Below are 21009 nucleotides of genomic sequence, written 5' to 3' on the forward strand. Positions count from 1 at the left end.
AAAGCCAGGAGAGCCACAGAAGGACTTGTAGCATGACCCTGAGAAAAAGGTGCAAGAGCGAGAGCGTTGGGGCAGAGTGCTGTCTCGAAAGGAACTTGGATCTGTGAGCAATTAACTGTCTCCAGCTGTTTGAGTCCTACAGTGTTCAGGGAAACAGAACTTTATGTACATTCCTTGTAAATCAAGAGGATTGCATCAATGAAATGGCTGACTTAGTTTTTCCTTCTAACAGAAACAACCCACAGGATCCCAAATTTTGACTTAAAGCTCAGGTCAAAAGGGGTAATAATATTAAACTGTATGTATGCTTGTAATCGCTCATGTGCTATGTCTGTGACATTAAAATCCTGCGCCACAGCTCAGGGTCTCTAGCAAAGTAGGAAGGAGAGGCAAGGAAAATGTAGGGCCTAACACTACAGTCTGAAAGAACCAAAGAACGTGTGTTCCTAGATGAAATCTGGGGTAGCCTGCTAATATGGCGAGAAGTAAAAGGGAGACCAACGGAAAGGACGTGAACTCGCATGGGATCAGGGAAGCAAAGCAGCTCACCATGTAGTTGTTTGACAGATGTAAGTAAGCCGCTGCACACTCCAACAAGTAATACAAGCCTCTGGTGTATTCTCCCATCGCCATGCAGTGCCGGGCCAGGGGCACAAAGACAGCCTCCACGATCTCTTCACATTCGCAGGATCCCAAGCGCTTGATCTTCTCCCAATCCCTGTCAGACTGCTGAATGATCTCGTCCAGCCTTTCCAGAAACTCCTTCTCTATCTCTTCAGCTCTGCCGGAGACAAGATGGCAGAGAAGGGGCAGGATTCCCATGTCACAAGGCTTTCTTGTATATCTGTGTTTGGCAGAATTCACAGTTCTAATTCCCTGGTGCTGTTTTTATGTTGTTCTTGTGACCCAGGGGATGGTGCTCTCTGTCCCTAAACTCCTAGCCCCTCTTGTGCCTTTATGGCACTGTACTGGAGGAAGACTATGGTATTCCTTTATGCAGGGCAAGGTTAAGGCAATCTGCGACTCTTGGCACACCCCCACATGGGGTCTTGTGGCCACTAGAGGATGGACATGTGGCAATGCTCCCCCACCCCCACCTCCACCAGACATGGCAGAGCCCCCCTTCTCCCTTGGCCCTGCCCTGTCTGCTGTGGTGTGGGCTCAGGCAGCTTCCTCCCTAGCTACAGTGGCTGCTGTTCCCCTGCAGACTCAGGCAGACGTCACATCCCTGCATCAGTTACTCTCCCTTCTGTTTTTTCAAGTTCTTTTTTTTTTTTTGCAAGATCTGGAAACAGATTTCTTAAAAATGAAAGCTGAGATGCAGACGTCATTGCAGGATTTCTGGAGGGAACCCAGGCCCACGGCACAAGCCTGTGACATTAGCCAGCTTTGGCACCCTGTGCTTTTGGCCAGGATGCAGGCAGCCCTTTCCCTGCCTCGCTTGAGAAGACAGAACTCCATCGGCTCTGACAGCACCAGCACCTAATCCCTCCTAAACAGAATAACCGAAAGCATTTCAGCTTGGAGAGCTTCCTGTCTCTTAACACGCCAGAGAGAAAGCGGAGCACAAAAGTTGGCTAAAATGTACCTGACTGAACAGCGGCTCTACAAGATAACTTTGTAAGCAGGCCTGAGTACCTTCCTTTGGATAGAAAAGAAATGTGACCTAATTGATTAATCTGTATCTCCTGCCCTTGGCTCATCTGCAGCAGGACTGTGAACCATAGCCCAGACAGTAAGCAGCTTTCATGACTGTCTGTCTTTCCTGAGCAGGACCTTGAAAATGTGAATTGAATGTAAACAGATGGAGAGATGCCTGCCTGAGTCTGCAGAGAGCCTGAAACCATCATTCTGAGAGTGTTTCGGCCGCATCCATCTCAACCAGGGCTCCATCAACTCTGATCTTCCATGGCTGCACAAGTTGCCATTTTTCCAGGATGCCACAAAAACCACCATTTCTGCCATGGAATTCACTGTTTTGCTGCATTCAGGCACTCACCGTTTTATCTTCCTGACCTGCCAGGACCTCTTGCTCTGCAGATTTCCTCACAACAGAGAGTTATTTCAGTGCATGCTCCCTGCATGGTTCCATAGAGCCAGGGAGTAGGGAAAGCACCAACTCCATGGAACAACACAGGTTGGTGAGCTAACCAGGCTGAAGAATGGTACAACAGCCAAGGTCTGAAAAGATGAGCCACTAAGCCAGCTCCCAGCTTTCCACTTCCCTGGCATCCATTGGGGAAGAGGGCTCTGGGCCAGGCTGGGGCAGGAGCTAAGGTTTGGGGTGTGGAGCCAGGCCACCCAGAGGGTGTAATGAAAAATCCATTCTTGGACTGTTGAAAATAAACAAATTCTCCTGCAAGAATGTTTAGCTATGAGCCACGGGGGCGTGGGAGGGAGAGTGAGTGGGAATGAAGGGCATTTCCCAGAGAGAGAGAGAGAGAGTAAATCAGGGTCAACAACTTTTCAGAAGTGGTGTGCCGAGTCTTCATTTTTTCACTCTGATTTAAGGTTTCGCGTGCCAGTAATACATTTTAACATTTTCAGAAGGTCTCTTTCTATAAGTCTATAATATATAACTAAACTATTGTTATATGTAAAGTAAATAAGGTTTTTAAAATGTTTAAGAAGCTTCATTTAAAATTAAATTAAAATGCAGAGCCCCCCGGACTGGTGGCCAGGACCCGGGCAGTGTGAGTGCCACTGAAAATCAGCTTGCGTGCCGCCTTCGGCACACGTGCCATAGGTTGCCGACCCCTGGAGTAAATTAATGCTGCTGTAGAATGTAGGAGTCCCATTGTGCCATGGAATGCATGGGGCCCTGACAGTAGGGATGTTCCATTCTGAGAGAGTCCTTCACACCCTCCAAACTCCCAGTCTCCATGGGTATCTTGCCCCCCATCAGGTAATGTCTTCCCCCACAGGTAGCAGCCAAATGCATATATTCCACTCACAACCTCTGGAGCCCCTAGGAATCTATTTCATTGTAAAGTGGTCTGGTGAATGAAGACCTTGTTCCCATACTTAAGATTTTCCTCTGGCAACTTCTTGTGTTTCTTTAGTGCCTCTGGCAACATCTTGTGTTTCTTTAGTGCCTTTTCAGTCTCTGGAAAGAAAATCAACCACTGGGTTCAATGCAACATCATATGTCCTGGACTAAGAGCCGCTTTTTACCATTCTCTAGCACTAAGATAATGAGATGAAATTCCATAACATAGGAAATGTCTTCACTGCAGACTTAGTGTGTGACATACGAGGCCAGGAAACTCCAAAGGCCACAGTTAATGGGAAGATAGGGTTACCATATTTAAAAAATAAAAAAAGAGGACACTCCACGGGGCCCTGGCCCCGCCCTTTCCCACCCCCGGCCCCGCCCCAACTCCGCCCCTACTCCGCCCATTCCCCAAAGTCCCCGCCCTAACTCCCCCTCCTCCCTCCCAGCCACGCGAAAAGGGCTGCCCAAGCGCTACTGGCTTCACGGTTTGCTGGGCAGCCTCCAGATCCTGCACCCCCAGCCGGCACTTCCCCAGCACAGCTGGAGCCCAGGAGGGGAAACGCCCAGCCGGGGGCGCAGGGTCTGGAGGCTGCCCGGCAAACCCGTGAAGCCGGTAGCGCTCGGGCTTTGGGCAGCCCCTATGCCTCCGGACCCTGCGCCCCCGGCCAGGCACTTTCCCTCCCGGGCTCCAGCTGCTCTGCTCCTCCCCTGACTCTTCGGCTCTGTTTAAGAGCCAAGCTGCCCGAGCCAGTGCTACTGGCTTCGGGCGGCCCCCTTGCCTCCAGACCCTGCGCCGCCGGAGCAGAGCAGCTGGAGCCCGGGAAGGGAAGTGCCCGGCCGGCGGCTCGGGGTCCGGAGGCACGGGGGCTGCCCGAAGCCGGTAGCGCTGGCTCGGGCAGCTTGGCTCTTAAACAGAGCCGAAGTCTGAGTCAGGGGAGGAGCAGAGCAGCCGCAGGAGAGGAAATGCCCGGCTGGTATTTTTCCTGGACATGTTCGGCTTTTTGGCAATTCCCCGCGGACGGGGGTTTGATTGCCGAAAAGCCGGACATGTCCGGGAAAGACCGGACGTATGGTAACCCTACGTGACTGGTGCCCGGGGCCGGGGGCGCAACTCCAGCCCCGGGGGGACGCAAATCCGGACAGTGCCGGCTCCCCGCAACGCGCTGGCGTCCACAACCCCCCGCGGGGGCGCCCCCCAGCCCTGCAATGGCTGCCGAGCGGCACCCAGAGACACCCCCCACCCAAAGGACAGGGGCCCGCGCCCCCCTCCCCCGATGGCTTGCTGCCTCACAGAGCAGGTTGGTCGCGTCGCAGGGGCCGCTGGGAATTGTTATTCTAGGCCGCTCCCCTCTGCCAGCTCTCCCTGGAGCGTGAGGCCCGGCCGGACTACAGCTCCCAGCATGCCCTGGGCAGGAGCCGAGTGTAGCACCGAGATGATGTCACAGCGGGCAACCCACACACATAAATTCGGAGATCCTAGCCTCCCTATTTCCCCGGACATGTCCGGCTTTTTGGCAATTCCCGCCGGACGGGGATTTGGGGACCAAAAAGCCGGACATGTCCGGGGAAATCCGGACGTATGGTAACCCTATGGGAAGAATCCCACCCACCCAGAAATCCTCCAAATGCCAATAGCTTAAAGAGAAGAAACACCCACTACTCTCAAAAATGTTCTTTATGGTCCAGATCTTTAGCTGGTGTAAATCAGCATAGCTCCATTGATGTCAGCACAGCTATACCCACTTACACCAGTATATGATCTAACCCAGTGGTTTTCAACCTATTTACCGTTGTGAACTGCATATGTAGCCCACAATGTGTTATGTGGGCCACATCCAATACTACCTCTACGGCCCTGAGGATGTCACATGGGCCGCAGCCCTGTGCGGACTGGGCCACAAGCAGCCCGCGGGCCGCAGGTTGAGAACCACTGGGTGGGTTTTTTGCCCAAACCTGTTAGTCCATAATGCACTTCATCAAACTGTTAAAGGTTCTTTTCAGTGCAGCATTTTAGGTTTTGGCTACACTAGCACTTTTGTTGGCAAAACTTTTGTTGTGTGTGTGAAAAACCACGCCCCGACTGACATAAGTTTCACCATCAAAAGCGTCGGTGTGGACAGGGCTATGTTGGTGGGACAGCATCTCCTGCTGACATAGCTACCACTGCTTGTTGGGGGTGGTTTAATTATGCAGATGGCAGAGCTCTCTCCCCCCAGCATAGAGCGGCTACATGGGAGACCTTACAGCAGTGCAGCTGCAGCGGTACAGATGTGCCACTGTAAGGTCCCTAGTGTAGACATAGCCTTAGTTAGTCAGAGGGAAGGGGGAGAAATTCAGTTCCCTCTAGTCACCTATTTTTGTTTGTTGCTTTCTTTTAAACAGTATTTTTCACTCCTGAATTTTTCAGGCTAATATATGATGCTGAGGAGGCAAATTTTGCTCTCCATTACAAAGATGCAACCCCCATTGAAATCAGTGGAAGTCCTATATCTAATAAAGCTGTGATTTGAGCTAGACAAGCACATTTCTGTTTGGGTTAGAAGCTGGTATAGTCAAGCATGAATTTGGTCTTTAACTTCTCACTGCTGCACTGACTGAGTCTAAAAAAGAACCCATGGCTCGTCTGTTACATTCCAGGAAGATAAGCTTGAATTTACCTTTCTCAATGTCTTGTGGAAGTAATAACTCTAACTTCTTGGAGAAAGTAGAGGTAGTGATGTCTGAAATTCAGAGAACAAGGGAGAAGGCATATCTAAGAGTGCTTGCTGCACACATCCTTTGTTAAAGACAAATGGTTCTCATAAATGCTGCCTACATAGAGAATAATCTTTACTGGCATTGGGGATCATGAAAATTTCAGGAGATGGTTGCCTGGACACAGAGATCCTAGTCAAGGGTGCACCCGCTCAACATGAAAAAGAATCAAAGAATAAAGTTCCTCTGAAAAGCAACCTTAGAGTCATCACCTGCCTTTGCTTATTGGAAAGAGAGTGTGATGAACTTTCATCGTGACCCCACCTGCAGTCTGCAGCTGAGAAAGAGAGTGCTGCCTCCATGAAAGTGGCTACCATCCCAATAGACTTGCCATTGGACATTAGCCATTTTCTGTTGTACTCTTTTGTACATGATGACTTGAACGCTCCCTTCCTTTCTTTCTGTAAAAGGACCACAACCAGCATAGTATGACTGTCTTTTGTATGACATATTAAACTCAGGTACTGACCATTCATGGTCATGAAAGATTTCATAGCACTTTTCTCAAAAGTTAGAGGTGGCAACCGTGATGTCCTGACCTAATTTCTTTGTGGAAATGTACATTCGGCTTCATAAACACTTTTTGGAGTGTCATTTGAAATGGTTATTCCTTCCCTCCTACTCCTTAAAACACCCTGTTGGGTAATGTTGCTGACACAGAGTAGTTGCAGTACTCCACCCCAGAGATGGCTGCATTTCTTGGTGGGTGAGTAATCCATGTTTAAATAAACTGTAAAACATGACGCCATTGAAAGACACTGTATAAATACTGTAGGAAGTTTTACTGTATTTTCAGTGCCCTGTTTGGCCCTATTTTATTACCACAATAAGCGTAATGCCCCTACTCCATTTGTTACATTCTTAGATCTGGTGCGATGAACAGCTCAGTGGTGTAGGGGAGAATATATAGAGAGAGGTTTAATTATTATCACAAAACACCACCACACACGGTAGCTTTAATCCACCTAACTCCTCTTTTCATTAAGAACTAAATGTCCAGTTCTTTCGCAGAATCTGTGCAAAGCTGTACGTTCTCATAAATTAACATACTAGGTCAAATTCACTTTAGTCCAACTCCACTGAAGTAGGCTTACTCTTCTCTTAAATTATTTGCAATAGGTTTGGTACATATTGCACATATTTTCCTACTCGTACTGTGACCAGCAGCATTCTTTCGAGAGAGCCAATGTTTCAACATTCAGACTGCCTGAACTGAAGCAGGCTGAAAGGAATGACCCAAACTGGAACTTGATCAGAACACCTGGGCTTGGATCCTTCTTCTTGCCTCACTTGCCGTAGGATCTTACAGAGCTCAAGGTTACATTTCATCTGAACAATGGGAAGTCTCCAGCCGGGCAGCAATCCCTAGCACCATGGTAGGGCACTGGTTCAGTACTGACTCAGGGGACTAGGCCTCAACGGTATTTAGGCACCGAGCTTCCATTGAAATCAATGGGAGTTAGATGCCTAAATACCTTTGAGGGGCTGGGCCACAGTCAATTGCTCCCTGCAGGGCCGGCTCCAGGCACCAGCCGAGTAAGCTCGTGCTTGGGGCGGCAGATTGTACGAGGCGGCAATCCGCCCAATCCTAGAGCGGCACGGCCGCTTTTTGTTGTTGTTGTTGTTCCGCTCCGGCCGCCCCCTCCCCCCTGGGGCACATCTGTAGCGCTGGGAGTCCCCCTGCACCCTGGCTCCGGTCACGCCGCAGGTTTTTTTTTGCTTTGCCGTTTTTTTGCTGCCCCGTTTGTTTTCTTTTGTTTGTTTGTTTTTGTTTTGTTTTTTTGCTTGGGGCAGCAAAAAAGCCTGTGAGGGGGCTTTCTCCCCATCACCTGCAAGGCAAGGGAAAGAACCCCAATTAGTCATACTCCACACTTGGGAGTGATTAACTAATTGCCGCCTGGCCAGAGGAAGCAGAGCAAGACATTTTAAGTAGACTGAGGGTGCTCAGGTGGGGACAGACTACAGTGGACACCGGTTTCTGATGGAGCAAAGCCCTAGCAGCAGGGTTAACAGACAGGAAGCACCAGAGGAAGAACTCTACAGGAGTGGGTTAGGCCTCTGCAGGAGAAGTCCTGAGGCAGGGCCAGCAAGGGAACTACAGTGGACCCTGAGGCTGCAGAAGAGGTATTAGTTTGAAGATCTGATTGGCCTTTCATTTGGACTTCTTCATGTTATCCCTGAAAGGGGGTTAAATTTCCATGTGCCTTGGTCAGATGGCCATGCCACAGCGTACCCAGAAGGGGCGAAGAGGAAGCCTGAGAAAGGCCATTGAAGGGCAGGGAGTGAGCCCAGTAGGTGAGGCCAGAGACAAGGACCCTGTGCAAGGCAGCATGAGGGGTGCCCACTAGGTGAGTATGTGCTACTAGTTCTACACTGCCCTTGAATCCTTCTCCACTCTCCATACCAATACTTTACCTGCCTCTTTCATTTTCTTTTTTGTGCTCTGTCTCATACCTTCACCCATACTATTTCACTCAATCTCTCCCCCTCTCAGCCACTTCCTTTTTCACCCCTCTTTCTCTCCGCAGCTCCCTGGGTTTGAGTGTGGTGGTCTTGCCTCGTTCCCTCCAGGTTACTGTGAGTTCTGTATCTGATGGGACATTTACCTTCACTTGTCATCTGGACACTTTCAGGGGAGCACGTGCTGCTTAGGGAAGCCTCGGCTGTCACAGCTTTTCTCTCCATCCCTGCCAAATCGGAGAGAGAAACACATATTAATAAAGAGCTGTAGAACAACTTCTCATCACTATCCGCATGGCAGTGGCCAGCGGAAGCTAGTGGGCCATTGTGCTAGGTGCTATACTGACACAGACTACAAAGATGTTCCCTCTCCAACAGCACTTAAAATCTAAACATTTAAAAGACAAAACTCTAAAGGTTAAGTTCTTACTGGCCGTGAAAAATGCATCACGGGCCGTGAAATCCCTTCTTCCCCATGAAATCTGGTCTTCTGTATAGTATAGGGTAAAAGTACACCAATTTTACAGGGGAGACCAGCGTTTCTCAAACTAGAGGTCCCAACCCAAAAGAGGATTGTGTGTGGGGGGGTCACAGAATTGCCACCCTTACTTCTGCCCTGCCTTCAGAGCTGAGTGGTCGAAGAGCAGCAGCAGCTGGCCAGGTACCCAGCTCTGAAGGCATCACCCCATCAGAAGCAGCGCAGAAGTAAGGATGGCAATACCAAAACCCCCCTACAATAACCTTGTGACCCCCTCCACTCCCCCTTTTGGGTCAGGACACTTGCAGTTACCACACCATGAAATTTCAGATTTAAATATCTGAAATCATGAAATTTATGATTTTTAAAATCCCATGATCATGAAATTGACCAAAATGGGACCGTGAATTTGGTAGGGCCCTATCTGTGGGGGTTACACAGCCAGTGCCCGTTGTGCTCTGTGGAACAACTATTATTTGCATTGCCATAGTGTCCAGGAGACCCAGCCACAGATCAGGACCCCCCTGTGCTAGGGGCTGTACAAGCACAGAACAAAAGGTCCCTGCCTCAAAGAGCTTGCAGTGGACCAAATTCTGCAGCAGAACTCCCAAATTCCACCAACAGGGTGAATTCCTTGGAAAATTCTATGGCTGCTGAAACAGTCCACAGGGTCCTGATTGAGATGAATGGGACAGATCACACCTCTCTCAGCCATTTTTCCTCAAAGCCATTGTTTCAGGCTCTCTGCAGACTCAGGTAGGTGACACTGCATCTGTTTCCATTTTCTCCATCATCAGAAAGCCTATAAACATATCTGTTCCAACAGGAAAATCCAGATTATGAAGAACAGTTCTGGGGCAAGGACTCAGTTCCCCAGCAAACCCCACAGCCATGGAATTGTGGAATACCCTAGACCCTGTGTCTAGCTGTAGCTGAAGGCAGAATTTGGGCCAGCCCAGGTTCCGCCTTCACATATTACCAGCCCAGCTAACATAGCCTCCTTCCCTGCACACAGTCCTTCCACTCCACACCTCTGCCTGCTTCTCACGACTCCTTCACAGCCCCACGCTGCCCCCACCACAGTCCTTGACATTCCCCTACCCTTCAGCTCCTGACACCAGACCTAAAGGATGAGCAGAAATGTGAGGGGGCATGGAAAGGTTACAGCATATGTGGGGGTTGAGGGGTAGAGAGTGGGGATATAGGAAAAACTAAGGGGATTGGAAGAGCCTGGAAAGGGGGCCAGGATGCCTCTCCAGATAGATTTCCCCTAGGGTGGGAGAGGATACAAAGCAGACAGGGCTACTGGAAGTGAAGGAGAAGAGAGCAAGGGACTTGGCAAAGGTGTCTGGTGCATCCAACCAGCTGAGAGCAGAAGATGCCCAGAGGTACACTTGGTCACACCCACTAGGCCCCATGTCTCAGAGAACGCGGAAGCGCAATACACTCCCGTGCAGTATTGGGACGCAGAGCTGCGTTGAGGACTGTGCAGTCAGTGCATTGCCTGCATAGCCCCAGTCTCTGCAGCAGCGAGCAAAGGCCTGTGTGTAAGATTCTGCCCCCTCCCGACAGCATGGTCCCTTGGAGAGCCCAGTCCTGGGAGTGCTGTGGAAACAAGGGCTTCCATTTACCTTCAAATGAAGGACCCTCAAGCCTTTTCAGGGTTGTGCAAATGATCAGTGAGGCTGCTTCGCTGAATGGGTATTCCTGGTGCTGCTCAGAAATGTTTTCCTGAGACTCGATGCTCTCCAGCATCATTTCCACGGCGTGGCGGTGAAATGAAATGAAGTCCCCTTCTCCGCAGCGTCTGCATTTGTGAGCCTGCCCTTCTAGATAGCTTGCACACTTCAGATGTAAGGCTTTCTTCTGGCTCTTCAGCCAGCACTCGTAGGCCGCTTCCTGCAGCATTGGCATGCAAAACGCCATGACGCCGCATTGTATCAACAGCTGCTCTTGCTTGATTCGGTTATAAACAGAAGAGCGGATATCTGAAAGATAACGTGGATTTATCCATCTCCTCTCAGCAAGGCCAGCATTTGAGCACACAAGGCTCTGTTTCTGCTGCAGCCACTGATGCAACTGTCCACACTAAAGGTGTAACACGGCCCTGGGGGGTGGGTCATTGGTGGTCGGGATCAAACCTAGGACCACCAGATCTGAAAGCATGAGACATTACTGCCTGAGCTAAAAAATTCAGTCCTTAGCCATGGATATAGCAGGCTCCTCAACCACCAGATTTGGGCCAGAGTTCCACACTGTATGAATTATCACCACTTGGCTATACACCAGCGGACGACAAAATAACCTCATCCACTTTAATTCACGCCTGTTGCTATTGTTGGTGCCAGACTTGCACCGAAATAACAAAAGATGTGAAATAACAAAAGATGTGTGGTGATTTCTGTGCCAATCTGTGTGTAGACAAGCTCTTAGACACTGTAGGGAGAGTTTGGTGGAATCTAGGTGAGGTAGAAGGAGAATAGAACAAAATAAAAAATTCAGGTAAGACATATTAGCTCATACCAGCCCGTTTTGACCTCTGTTCGTCCTCACAGTACGTTAGGGGTTTTTGAATGACTATATTTTAGTGTTTTAATGTATATGCTGCCACATCATGGTTATTATTGTTTGTCTTAAAGTAATTCAACAGAGATCTCAACTGAAATGAGGGTTACATTATCCTGGGACTGCATAAATGCGTAATAAAAGAAAATCCCTGCCCCAATGAGTTTATAATCTACATATGAGTCAGAAAAGTGGGGGATGGGAAACTGAAACACAGAGAGCTGAAGTGACTTGCAGGTCAGTGGCAGAGCCAGAAGTAGAGCTTAGGTTTCCTGTATGTGTCAGCCCAGTTCCCTATCCTCTGTCTCTCTCTAGATACCGCAGGAGTGACTTGAATGCATTTACAATAGCATTCCTAATGCTGCAACATTATTGTACAGAATTTTCCTTTATTTTTTTAAAGAAAAAAGGCATTGATGATTACCCTGAAACAGATGCTTCTCAGGAGTTTATTTCAAAGTGTGATGCAAGAGTCCATTGTGTAGGCTGTGACTGTCAATAGATACATTTAAGATGTAAGAAAGTACTAAAAACTACAGGCAAAAAAAATCTAATGACCTGTACAGTTCCTTCCTACTAGAGACAGCCCCTGCACTTTATGCATGTTAACAAGAAGGATTCACAGAGCACTCTGGAAAGATCACCAAGAACACAGACAAGGAGCAGTGGGATTTCAGCACACTCTGATGCCCCCAGTCTCTGGCCAGCTCCACGTACCTGACACTTGTCCAATTGGTCTCACCGTCCCGGGGCAAACAAGTAACTCTGTGGAGGGCATTTCCTGTGACTGTGCTTTCTGGGAGTCCTTTCTTTTATGAAAACACTTGAAGATGTGGGAATCCACCAGGGCTGCAAGCGTCTGATTCATCTTCCTCTTGGTCCATTCGGGAAGGATGTGGAGCAGCAACTCAGTCGTGAAAGTCAGCCCGATGATAGCCGCACATTTCACTACCATCTGCTCCGAAGAGTTCATGTTGTCTAACTCAGCCAGTGCGATGCCTACCGAAAACAAGTCATTCAGTAAATCATCACTTCTCCATGCTGGGTGCTCCCGAGAGACCAAGACAGTAAGATTACAGTGGTTAGCTTTAGCATTGGGAGTGAGAGGAGGATGGATGTCCTGTCTGGATCCTGTCCTTTTTACCCTACAAATGAACTGACCTGAGGAAGCTAACACGTCAATTATCTCTTCTGAAAGCTGCCTTCACCAGCAACTACTGATAATGGGCAGTTACAGGGAATTCACACACTGGATTTTTGTACTGACCATGAGTTGATCCAGGAGCCACCATAACTGCTCAGTACCTTGATTTGACTGTAGAATTTATTAGGAGGGCTGTGTTTATATTAATTCTTAATAGTTTGTCATTTAAATGAGACTTAAAGCGGCTTCCCACAACAGCATCAGAACTCTGCTGCACCGAGCTAGAGTGCCAACTACTGAACTCGAGGCCTGGCATGACTCCAAGAGCAGACCAGTGTATTGAGGGATTAGATTGGGGCAAAAAGAGGGGAGAACCTTTTACAGTACAAACGCCAGAAGAATTCCTGTTAAGCAGACTGTAGTGAGACTGAGTGGCCTCCCTCAAAGCTGGAAAGCAAGGGACCACTACACTCCCCCTGGTGGGCAGGGCTAAATCTGCCACTCCCCCCTCACCAGAAGTCCTGGGGCGGGACAGAAAGTATAAAAGGAGAACCCCAGAGCTCAGTTGGGGCTGGAACACTGGAGGGAGCAGCAGATGTATTTTAAAGAATCCTTATTGAGGTTGCAGGAAAAAAGATCCCGATGTGTAGAAAGAATAGTAAATACGGCAGGAGACCAGCTTGGCTTAACAGTGAAATCCTTGCTGATCTTAAACACAAAAAAGAAGCATATAAGTAGTGGAAGATTGGACAAACGACCAGGGAGAAGTATAAAAATATTGGCATGCAGGAGTGAAATCAGGAAGGCCAAATCACACTTGCAGTTGCAGCTAGCAAGAGATGTTAAGAGTAACAAGAAGGGTGTCTTCAGGTATGTTAGCAACAAGAAGAAAGTCAAGGAAAGTGAATGAGGGAGGCAACCTAGTGACAGAGGATGTGGAAAAAGCTAACGTACTCAATGCTTTTTTTGCCTCTGTCTTCACAAACAAGGTCAGCTCCCAGACTGCTGCACTGGGCAGCACAGTATGGGGAGGAGGTGACCAGCCTCAGTGGAGAAAGAAGTGGTTTGGTTCAGGACTATTTAGAAAAACTGGACGAGCACAAGTCCACAGGGCCGGATGCACGGCATCCAACGGTGCTAAAGGAGTTGGCGGATGTGATTGCAGAGCCATTGGCCATTATCTTTAAAAATCCATGGTGATCGGAGGAGGTCCCAGATGACTGGAAAAAGGCTAATGTAGTGCCCATCTTTAAAAAAGGGAAAAAGGAGGATCCGGGAAACTACAGGCCAGTCAGCCTCACCTCAGTCCCTGGAAAAATCATGGAGCAGGTCCTCAAGGAATCAATTCTGAAGCTCTTAGAGGAGAGGAAAGTGATCAGCAACAATCAGCATGGATTCATCAAGGGCAAGTCATGCCTCAGTAACCTAATTGCCTTCTATGAGGAGATAACTGGATCTGTGGATGAGGGGAAAGCAGTGGATGTGTTATTCCTTGACTTTAGCAAAGCATTTGATACAGTCTCCCACAGTATTCTTGCCGGCAAGTTAAAGAAGTATGGGCTAGATGAATGGACTATAAGGTGGATAGAAAGCTGGCTAGATCATCGGGTTCAATGGGTAGTGATCAATGGCTCCATGTCTAGTTGGCAGCTGGTTTCAAGCAGAGTGACCCAAGGTTGGTCCTGGGGCCGGTTTTGTTCAATATCTTCATTAATGATCTGGAGGATGGCGTAGACTGCACTCTCAGCAAGTTTGCAGATGACACTAAACTGGGAGGAGTGGTAGATACGCTGGAGGGATAGGATATAAGAGGGACCTAGACAAATTAGAGGATTGGGCCAAAACAAACCTGATGAGGTTCAACAAGAACAAGTGCAGAGTCCTGCACTTAGGATGGAAGAATCCCATTCACTGTTTCAGACTATGGACCGAATGGCTAGGAAGCAGTTCTGCAGAAAAGGACCTAGGGGTTACAGTGGACGAGAAGCTGGATATGAGTCAACAGTGTGCCCTTGTTGCCAAGAAAGCTAACGGCATTTTGGGCTGTATAAGTAGGGGCATTGCCAGCAGATCGAGGGACGTGATCATTCCTCTCTATTTGACATTGGTGAGGCCTCATCTGGAGTACTGTGTCCAGTTTTGGGCCCCACACTACAAGAAGGATGTGAAAAAATTGGAAAAAGTCCAGCGGAAGGCAACAAAAATTATTAGGGGGCTGGAGCACATGACTTATGAGGAAAGGCTGAGGGAACTGGGATTGTTTAGTCTTCAGAAGAGAAGAATGAGGGGGGATTTGATAGCTGCTTTCAACTACCAACCTGAAAGGGGGTTCCAAAGAGGATGGATCTAGACTGTTCTCAGTGGTATCAGATGAGAGAACAAGGAGTAATGGTCTCAAGTTGCAGTGGGGGAGGTTTAGGTTGGATATTAGGAAAAACTTTTTCACTAGGAGGGTGGTGAAGCGCTGGAATGGGTTACCTAGGGAAGTGGTGGAATCTCCTTCCTTAGAGGTTTTTAAGGTCAGGCTGGGATGATTTAGTTGGAAATTGGTCCTGCTCTGAGCAGGGGGTTGGATGACCTACTGAGGTCCCTTCCAACCCTGATATTCTATTATTCTATTTCTCTTCTAGGGAGCTGGAATCTCAACATGATCCCAGACTAGCAGGGCCGTCCTTAGGCATAGGAGGCTACTTAGGGCACCTGAAAATTTAGGGCACCACTGGGTCTTAGTGTCCCCCTCCTGCCTCTTCCTATCCCTGTTCTGACCCTTCCTGCAGGCTCCCATAGCTGGCTGCTGAAGCCTGGTGACTCTTACTCCGGAAGGGATCTAGTAACTTAAAAGTGAAAAAGTCTTCCACCCTACCAGACCTATTAGCACAACACTGAAACTGTTAAAGAGCCATTCAAGTGGTAATGAACTCATTTAACAGGCATTTGGCAACCCCTACATATATATTGTCAGTTTCTGAATTTGCTGACAAAACCAGTTGTGCATTACTGTAATATTTACTCAGAACATGTTAGTCTACAGGACCTTAGTTTAAAATTTGCTTTAAAAATATTTCATTAGTGAGTTGGTGAAGATTCATAGATTCTAGGACCTGAAGGGACCTCGAGAGGTCATCGAGTCCAGTCCTCTGCCCTCATGGCAGGACCAAATACTGTCTAGACCATCCCTGATAGACATTTATCTAACCTACTCTTAAATATCTCCAGAGATGGAGATTCCACAACCTCCCTAGGCAATTTATTCCAGTGTTTAACCACCTTGACAGTTAGGAACTTTTTCCTAATGTCCAACCTAACTTCAGGGCATATCAAAAAACCTGTGACTGACATTTTTTTATTTCCAAGTTTAGTGCTTTTAATTAGGTACCTTCTGCATGTCCAGTCTTCACCATCTGGCATGCAGTGGAAAACATGCCCCATTTTCTTTAGAAAGAAATTGCAGAAGAGTGTTTTTTTCAAATATCATTTGCTTCATTTGGGTTCAGGGATTTGGCTGGAAGGGGGTGAGCACGATGGGGGAGGGAAGAGAGGAGGGAGACAATGGGGAGAGGGTAGGGCCTGGGTGGAGTGGGGCGGGGCCTGGAGCAGAGCAGGAGTGGAGTATGGGTGAGGCCACAGGCAGAAGAGGTGGGCTGGGGAGCTAGCCTCCCCAAGGGGCAGCTTCACCCACTGCCCATGACAGGAGGTAAGAGCGGGTTGGCTCCTGCACACCCAGTGCGCACTGCAGTCTCCTTAGGCAGGGGCTGTATTCACAGAGCCAAATGTGCCAGCACCACGCATTCTGTGTGAGGGAGAGGGTAAGGGGGTCTCTGCGGGGAACTGTGACTCTCCACCACTGTGAGGCAGGCCGGTGGGGCCGGTATCTTTTGCTGCCTCGTCCCTAACCTCCCCCTCACCCCCGGGCTGCCATCGGGCATAGGGGCACCAGTTTAATAATACTGCATAGGGCCCCTTAAATCCTAAGGACGACCCTGCAGACTAGGCCCTGAGTGGAGCTGCGCCCTGCGGTCGGAGGAGACAGACGAGAATCCCCAAGGATTCCCCGACACCAGGGCCAGCTTTAGGCCAATTCCCCGGAATCGGGCCCCGCAGGTAAGAGGGCCCCGCACCCGCGCCTAAGAGGGCCCCGCGCTTTAGGCTCACACGGTGGTGGTCCGCTCCGGCGGCATTTCGGCGGCGGGGGGGTCCTTCAGTGCCGCAGAAGATGTGGAGCGGACCCCTCCGCCACCGAAGACCCGGACCGCGGAATCAGGCCCCGCAGGTCCTAAAGCCGGCCCTTACTGCCACCGTTAGGGCCCTGGGCTGGGACCCAGTGGAGTAGGGTGGGCCCGGATCTCCCTATCTACTGCTGCCAACCCCACCCCTGGTAGGGTGACCAGACAGCAAGTGTAAAAAACCGGGACAGGGGGTGGGGAGTAATAGGAGCCTATATAAGAAAAAGCCTCAAAAATCGGGACTGTCCCTATAAAATTGGGACATCTGGTCATCCTAACCCCTGGGGAGGCAGTCTACCCACCTTAGCAGTGGCAGCTCCAGACAGCAGCGCACCACGCACGTGCCTGGGGCGGCAAGCCACGGGGGGCGCCCTGCCAGTCCCTGCGAGGGCGGCAGTCAGGCCGCCTTCGGTGGCTTGCCTGCGGGAGGGCCGCCGGTCCCATGGATTCGGCGACAATTCGGCGGCGGGTATGCCAAAGCCGCGGGACCGGCGGACCTCCCGCAGGCAAGCCACCGAAGGCAGCCTGTCTGCCGTGCTTGGGGCGGCAAAAAAGCTAGAGCTGCCCCTGCACCTTAGGCCGGATGGTCTGCGCTTGCCTGCTTTTGCTCTGTCCCAGCCAGGAGGTTGTGGGCCATAGACTGCCTGTGCTCTACCTTCCCCCTCTCCCTCTCCCGGGCCAGAACTTCCCCATAGACTATTGATTACTACCTGCCTGTAGTGAGGCCGGGTGGCCTCCATCCCCACTTGAGAGTGAGGAACCACTACACATACTTCTTGCCTAATTGGGAGGTCTGGCCTATTCTGCAGAGCTCAGACTCGTGCTTCTCCGCTTTGCTCCAAAGTTCAGACCTGCGCTGTCTGCCGCATTCAAGCTCCCAGGCCCTCTTTAACTGCTGCCCTTAAGGAACAGAAACATTGTGTCCCCACTGGCGGAAGACATCAGGATCAGACCCTCACCTTTTAAGGTAGGGGGCAGCATAATATTTTGCAACTTGACATTCTGGCGAATGGTGCAAATGTACAATTCGTTGTCTGAGCTGGAAGGCGATTCCGTTTTGGAGGGGATGGCATTGGCTGCACGGAGAGAAAGAGGAGAAAAAACAATTACAAGAACTCACATTTTAATTTGTTTGCTTTTTAAATCTATCCAAAGCAAAACAATACTTGTCAAGATCTAATGGGAACAGCCATTATAACCATTTGGGTGTGAGAATAAACTCTATCACCCAGAATGCAAAACAGGTTCCATTGCATTTCTACTTAATCACAACATTCCGAGGCTGGCTCTTCTGGGGGCCAACTCTTTGGTGTCGCCTAGATTTCCCAGACTAAATCAGATCAATGGCCTATCTTAGGAGGAAACCGTAACTCTTCTTCCCTTATGGAAATTTGGCACTAATATATGGAGAAGTACTAGCCTAATCCCAGGAAGTAAATGGCTGGTTTATGGCCTGCAGGAGCTGGGCTGCTATTTTTCTCTTCCCCCTTATTTATTTAGGAAGTTTTAAAAGACTTACAGAATCATTGCCATGGAATTATTATCATTTTGTTTTTGATATTTACAACAGCTTTTATTTAAAGAAACATTATACAATATAATCATCAAATCTCTCTGTTTAACAGGGTGTTACCTTTGCACTATGCAAGACGTTTTGTTTCTGGTGATTGTATTATGCTGATTACCCATTTATCAAGCCAGGCATGTCCATCAAATGTTAATAATCAAAAACATGGACAGATGTGCTGGGTTTGTTTTTGTTTTCAGGCAAATGTATTTTGTCTGAATATTGAACAATATATTTAAGAATCTATCCGCTACATTTCTCATATCTTAGCTAGTATAACTGCAAGTGATACCATTCCCATAAATATCAAAATCTTTTGGTTGGAAGATATTTGTTACCATAATATCTTGTATCAATTAGTCCACAGATTAACTGTGTGATGAGTAGGAAAGTGTTTCCTTTAATGTTTTAAATATGTTGCTTTTTCATTTCACTGGGTGGCAGCATATTCTATTATGGAAAACTATAACTATTCACTCTTAGAGGGGTAGCACATAGAGGAAACCTGTTAAGGTTGCTAACAAATTGCATTATAACCTTTTTTCAGTGACTTATAACTTTGTTAGGCATTAAGCTTTGGGACTGAAATTTTCCATGCTTGGTCTCTGCCTCAGATTTGGTTTTTTGAACAGTTAACACTGAAAATGGTTCAGCAGTTTTGTCAATGTTAAAAAAATGCATATTTTCCACCTGCCCTCTTTTTGAGCAGCTTTAGTGTCCCAAAGATTTGGAGCAGGAATAGAAATTTCTCAGGGACAAATAGCATCCAAGAGTTCTAACTCAGTCCCATGCTTTAATCACTCAACCTCACTCCCCTCCCAGAGACAGGAATGGAACCCTGCAACCCAGCATTCTACTGCTGAACGTCTACCACTTACCCTCTCTGCTGCCTCCCCTGGCCCCAGTCTTGCCTCCTTTCCTAGCCTGTTCAGCTACTCTTTCCATTCCCCTCAGCACATCTCCTCTTTGCCCCTTGCACCCTCCTTCCTTCCCTGAATTCCAGCAGCCAGTGCCAGGCCGACAAACATTCCCAGAAAGATGAGAACTGCCTGGGAGGGTGAGTCACTACACACTATACAGTGGGTTGTGGCATTTAAGAACATAAGAACCTGTCTTGCAACAGTGGCCAATGCCAGGTGCTTCAGAGGGAATGAACAGACCAGGTTACCAAGTGATGATGAGTTAATGACAAGTAGCTTACTGAAAAGGCCTTCCCACTCATCATCTACTTCCTCCTCCTCCTCCCAAAGATGGAAGATGAGCATGTTCTTTAAATGGAGGTTCCGCAGCAACTCCTAGCAGTAAAATGGGATTCCATGGCTTCTCTGGATCAAGACAGAGACAAAACTATCACTGACCATTAAAATAAGGGACTGTTATTCTCCTTGGGCGATGTTGGGGATGGTAGCTACGTAGATACCATGGTGACAGGTGCCTTAACAACATCTAAGGTTGCAGTTGAAATGGACGAGGCTGCATCAAGTGTCCTGTATGCCTCCTACGTGGTAGATTGCAGGGCTGTACTGAAGATACAGAGTGTGTCGTGGGGTGAATGAGCAGCAGGGCAGGGGTTCAGGCTCATATTCAAATGACAGTCAGGTGTAAATCAGCACTTAACGTAGCTACGGTCGTTTACAACAGCTGAGGATCTGGCCCCATGTTTGTTTTTAAATGTTACTAATAGCAACTAGGTTACTAAAACTGGACCCATGTCAAGCCTAAATATTCTCTGCTAACTCATCACATAGGTGTCACCACCTTCCTGCAGAGTTCCAACCTGTCACAGCCAGCCTCTTCCTTAAACATCTTCCTCCTTTCTCCCATAAAGCCCTATCAGTCGCAGAAAAGCTTTCTGGCAAAGTCCATCTAGTCCCCACCTTTTCCTTCTTCAAATCCCTCCTTAAAAGTCACCTCTGCCTTTATGCCTGCAAGACACTGTCAGTTGACATTGGCAAGGCAGATGGCAAGCCATAAGCACTGTTCATTGTGCTAAAATGTACTTGTTTGACTAAGGGTAGGTCTACACTTACCTCCGGACCCGGAGGTAAGCAATCGATCTTCTGGGATCGATTTATCGCATCTTGTCTAGACGCGATAAATCGATCCCGGATCGATCCCAAAAGTGCTCCCCGTCGACGCCGGTACTCCAGCTCGACGAGAGGAGTACGCGGCATCGACGGGGGAACCTGCCTGCCGCGTCTGGACCCGCAGTAAGTTCGAACTAAGGTACTTCGACTTCAGCTACGTTATTAACGTAGCTGAATTTGCGTACCTTAGTTCGAAGTGGGGGGTTAGTGTGGACCAGGCCCAACACTCACCCTCCCATTCCCACCACCACCACCACCCTCTTTGGCTACCTGTTGTAACCTACAGTCTCAGTGTTTTTAGGGCAGTGACACTGGAGCCCGCATCCTGACTGGCACCCTTAGGTGTTATGCATCCGAAGAAGTGGGCTGTAGTCCATGAAAGTTTATGCTCTAATAAATTTGTTTGTCTCTAAGGTGCCACAAGTACTCCTGTTCTTTTTGCGGATACAGACTAACACGGCTGCTACTCTGAAACCTATAATATAAATAATTGCCAAGATTTTCAAAAATGGGAGCCTAAAGTAAGACTCTTAAATCCATATTTTGGCACTTAAATAAATTGCCTGATTATTTCAAAAGTGCTGAGCACCCAGCAGCTCCCATTGACATCACCCATACAACTTTAACTGTGCATACACACTATGATTCAATCTTTAATTAATTACTGTCCTCCTCTCCCCCACGGGACTTCTTGCTTCAGTCAATGCACACAATGGAATCTAGGATCCTATGGTTA

General features: G+C 48.6%; 1 protein-coding gene across 1 annotated transcript in view; it reads right to left on the reverse strand.

Moving 5' to 3' along the window:
- LOC128836131 (adenylate cyclase type 10-like) overlaps positions 1-21009 on the reverse strand; it is a 71051-nt gene that overhangs the window by 19335 nt on the left and 30707 nt on the right. Inside the window, exons 18-24 of the mRNA XM_054026148.1 lie at positions 17579-17695; positions 11970-12251; positions 10319-10675; positions 8356-8436; positions 5653-5715; positions 3025-3106; positions 550-781 (exon numbers count right to left, since the gene is read on the reverse strand). Coding sequence (XP_053882123.1) covers positions 550-781; positions 3025-3106; positions 5653-5715; positions 8356-8436; positions 10319-10675; positions 11970-12251; positions 17579-17695 — 1214 coding nt within the window. The remainder of the gene's footprint in view (positions 1-549; positions 782-3024; positions 3107-5652; positions 5716-8355; positions 8437-10318; positions 10676-11969; positions 12252-17578; positions 17696-21009) is intronic.

Source organism: Malaclemys terrapin, chromosome 4 (genome assembly GCF_027887155.1).
Source record: "Malaclemys terrapin pileata isolate rMalTer1 chromosome 4, rMalTer1.hap1, whole genome shotgun sequence".
NCBI lineage: Eukaryota > Metazoa > Chordata > Testudines > Emydidae > Malaclemys > Malaclemys terrapin.